Source organism: Tachysurus fulvidraco, chromosome 16 (assembly GCF_022655615.1).
Source record: "Tachysurus fulvidraco isolate hzauxx_2018 chromosome 16, HZAU_PFXX_2.0, whole genome shotgun sequence".
Taxonomy (NCBI): Eukaryota; Metazoa; Chordata; class Actinopteri; order Siluriformes; family Bagridae; genus Tachysurus; species Tachysurus fulvidraco.
In genome coordinates, this window is record NC_062533.1 from 21,455,343 (window position 1) to 21,459,652 (window position 4,310).

Genomic DNA, 4,310 nt, shown 5'->3' on the forward strand with positions numbered 1-4,310 from the left:
TGTAATTTTCTTAGACTCCGTCTTTTGTAAAACTCAAAAGTAGATTTATTTAAAGATTGATTTGTTTAAATGTATTCAGTAATCAAACAAGAGATTTTTAGAGAAAAAACGTTCTTACAGTTTTTTCCAGTCGCTAACAAGCGTTTATCCAAACAGTTGTCACATTTTCAAAACTCTAAACACAATTAGCACAGCATCAGTCTTTTGTGGCCGTAACATTCACACATTTCATGTCGTTTTCACACAATATGCAATCAGTGAACACATTTCCACAATGCTTACATTTTCTTAACAGACAAGCTGTACTGTACCTCCCAACAACATTATGGATTGTTTTTGTAGTATTCACAAATGTTAACACACAACATCCCACAATAGCAACAACAATATTACAAACCTTAGATACAGTATAAAACCTCTGCTTCTGCAATGATATCAGTTCAAAAACAATATATCTCAGCTGATAATAAACAGACAATTGAATAATTGACACACAGCTGATTTATGTTGGGTGAATAGGGCCAACCACAGCTGATTACCAGTCTGGCTTAGACTCAGTGGCAGGAGTTATTTTTTTCTATTACTATAAAATGAGGACTTTGAGGATGTTTTTGGAAACACAAACAGAAAAAGACAAACACTGTAATGTCTGGACGTGGAAGAGGAAGAGCAAGTGTCCCAGGGAGAAGACCAGCTCCAGTGAGAGATGCAGGGCCAGGGAGAGGTGCAGTAAGAGGTGCAGTAAGAGGTGCAGTAGGAGGTGCAGGTGCAGGAAAAGGAGCAGGCCCAAGGAGAGGGCAAGGTAGAGGTGTAAGAATGCGTGGTGGTGGCATTCCAAGTGCTGCATGAACAGTAGTCAGAGATGAAATTCGTGCCACTATCATTGACCATGTAATCAACCACGATCTCTCACTAAGAGAGGCTGGTGAAAGAGTGCAACCCAATTTGCGGCGGTCAAAGGTTGCCTCCATTACTCACATCTTTCAACAAACCAACAGGTAAGTATTGCATTTTTTTCTGCATGGAGGTGGAAGGTTTATGACCATCAGCCACATGACCAGATGTCCCTCCTTGAAGCCATGGATGCTGCAGGGACATCACGGTTCAAGATTGCCGAGGGTGGATCTGACATACCGAGCGATTTTAACTCAGGTGCATCGCCTTGGATGATATCAGATGTGATGTTGACGAAAACATGTGGCCAAACCCTGAAGATCGCAGGGATTAGATACATTAATTTTGTGCTATTTTTATTTCCCCTCTTCTTATCTGGGCTTTTTGCTGTTTTGTTTTTTGTTTTGTTTTTTTGTTTTTCAGAATGCTCTTATATATGATATTTTGTTCACTGTAAGCAATACTGTAAAACTTTTTCTGTTCTATTATATTGTGTTTCTACTGTACCTCCTTTAGTAAAACTGATTTGCTTTTTACTGGAATGCATCTGAATGTGAACATTACTGTACATGTGGACATACAGTTCCCAACTAAGAAATTTTGGGTAAAAGGTGTATTGCTTGTTACCTGAAACATAAAAGTCTATGCAGTTTTTCTAATGTCAACAATAGCCAGTATTTTGAAACCTGGTGTACTTTGATTGACTGCATATACCTGGTGAAGTGAAAACAAGTGTTATTCTTTGACAGAATAATTTAATTTTGAGTCGGATTTCCAGTGTTTCGGTAAAGTTAGTGTGTGGAGAGTTGAAATGGAGAGTTAGTATATATTTAACAAAATGTGTTTTTGAGAGGAAAATGATAAATTTGCCAATTGTGTTTTGTAGGTGTAAGTCTGTGTTAAGAGTTTAGAAAAATTATCTTAAGTATAGATAAGCGCTTGTTAGCGATTGAAAAAAACTGTAATAAAGTAAAGAAAAATAGAATCAAAAGTCATGACAATTAGCAACAAAACAAAAGTAAAAAACAAAACAAATACTGGACACACTGCTATTGTGGGGAAAAAAACACACTTGTTTTGTGTGTGTGCATGTATATATGTGTGGTAGGGGCCTGGGGTGGGTCTTATGGATCCCGCCTTCTGTTTGGATCTGGCCACAAGACCTCGTCGACATCACAGGTGATGTCCTCGCAGGCTAGGCATCGGGGAAAATATCATCTGGTGTGCCTAATCCAGCCTTGGATGGATCCCACCTCAATGTCTCCACATGCCTCTTCCATTGCTTGCAGAAGAGGCATGCGGGCGTGTGGTTGCCGATCATAGACTTTCCACCGCCATGCTGAAAATAATTCCTCGATTGCATTTAGAAAGGGGCTGTAAGGGGGCAGGTATAAAGGTGTAAAATTGTTATGGTTGGTGAACCAATCTAGGACCAGAGCAGCCCGGTGGAAACTAACATTATCCCAAATGACAACAAACCTGGGCTGCTGTAGTTTGTCCTGTACAACTGCATGTAGTGCATCTAGAAATACAATGATCTGTCCTGTATTGTAGGGACCTAGAGTGGCATGATGATGCAGGACTCCTTGGACACTAATTGCAGCACACAAGGTGATATTTCCCCCACGTTGCCCAGGGACATTTACAACAGCCCTTTGTCCAACTATGTTACGGCCTCGACGCCTGGTTTTGGCCAGATTAAAGCCTGCCTCATCCACATAGATGAACTCATGTGGCTGTTCGGCGGCATCAAAATCCAAAACTGTCTGTAACAGAAAATATTGAATAGTGTTACTGAAAACACATACAGTAACTACAATGTCTACATTTTTACACAAGTAGGGGCCGGGTTGGGTTAGTATAGAAAAAAAGTACAAGATACAGACAGAGCAGGTGGCAGCATAAACCCTCATTCCCACATCACAATATATAGCATGTAAAGTAAAGTGACACATACCTGCACATAATCATGGCACAGATCCTTGACCCTGACACTGTTCCTCTCAAATGGCACCCTGTACATCTGCTTCATTCTGAAGTTATGTTTCTGTAGGATGCGACTTATTGTAGAAATGCTGACCCTGTTGATATTGTTGAATACCATTCTATCAGCAATTATGCGCTGTTGCAACTCACGAAGTCGGATTGCGTAATTTTCTTGCACCATTTGAACGATGGCAAGCTCTTGTACTTGAGTAAAGAGACGTTCCCTTCCACCTCGAGGAGGTAGCCCAACCGTTCTGTAAAAAATGCCACCACAAGATGTCATTGGTTATGTTCTTTTTCAAATACTGTACTTTCAAACTGTACACAGTACTGTAACATCACAATGATACTCCTTTACATATACTTCACAGCACTACTCATTTTTGAATAGTACTTTACAGTAATACTGTAATATGATACAGAATCATGTGACACATACAGTAGGTACGGTCTGGAGCAGAAATTTGAAGATATACCTGTTCTCCAGTCAGAATGTTCTTATTATCAATGCTACTGTGTAGCGACTGAGGTTAGGGTGGACTCTTTGCCCAGCCTCCCTCATGGATAAGCCATGATTTATGACATGGTCCACCAGAGTAGCCCTGATGTCATCCGATACACGTCTCCGCACTGGTCCTTGTCTTTGTCCTCTTCCACATCCAAGTCCATGTCCAACTCCTCTCTCTCTTTGTCCTCCTCTTACTCTTACTCGCATTGCCTCCATGCTTGCAAAGTTCTCAGAATGTCTTGCCTGAGGCCTATTTGTAGTGCTAAGGGCTCAGACCTATTGGTGTTCTGTTTTCTGTACAATTGTTTTCAGGTGTGTATGTAAGTGCCTATAATTGCTAGATGAGTTTTGCATTTTGAACAGAGTGTTTTCCCAATGATAACAGGTGATTTCTTTTTTGAAAAATGTGTCTAATGTAAGAAAACATGTGTAGTGTTTCACAATAAGTGTGCTACAGAATTGCAAACAAAGTTGATAATGTGTTTCAGCTATGGTTACACTGTGTTTAAGCATATGCTACAAGAAATTTAGGTATTGAGGCTTTGGTCTAAGCATTCGGATTTATTGTGCAAGCAATGGGCAAAAACTGTAACGGTAAACTGTACAAGAAGGCAACAAAAGGCATAAAACAATTGGAAAATCAAAAAACAATAAATATGTCATAAAAATATAAAATAAAGATTTAATAAATACTGAGGTTTTCATGCCGCAGTCTATTATCTCCTGGGGCAGCTTCAGCTCTTCAGCCCTTCTGCCTCCACAGAAGGAGCAGCTCCAGCAGCCCTAACCCTAACCCAGCAACTTTAGTTGAGAAGGTGGAAATAAGCAGAATTTTTAGGTTTGTCTCATACACGTTTAGTAGGGGAGACCAGGGACAGTTGTAACAGGGGACGGTTGTAACACCTTGAATTCCTCCAATCAG

At 40.2% G+C, this 4,310-nt stretch overlaps 1 protein-coding gene across 1 annotated transcript; it reads right to left on the reverse strand.

Moving 5' to 3' along the window:
- Positions 1-322: 322 nt before the first annotated feature.
- LOC113646166 lies at positions 323-3,862 on the reverse strand. Its single transcript, XM_027152208.2, has 2 exons — positions 2,852-3,862; positions 323-2,660 (listed from the first exon to the last, which is right to left on the reverse strand). The coding sequence occupies exons 1-2, from the start codon at positions 3,161-3,163 to the stop codon at positions 2,109-2,111; spliced, it is 864 nt and encodes a 287-aa protein (XP_027008009.2). The 5' UTR covers positions 3,164-3,862; the 3' UTR covers positions 323-2,108.
- Positions 3,863-4,310: the final 448 nt, after the last annotated feature.

What these genes read in the sequence shown, in the direction of transcription:
- LOC113646166 (XM_027152208.2), bottom strand. Translation starts at nt 3,163, where the DNA reads ATGACATCTTGTGGTGGCATTTTTTACAGAACGGTTGGGCTACCTCCT. An exon ending in TGTGCCATGATTATGTGCAG is followed by an intron (nt 2,661 to 2,851) that starts GTATGTGTCACT and finishes TTTCTGTTACAG; the next exon opens with ACAGTTTTGGATTTTGATGC.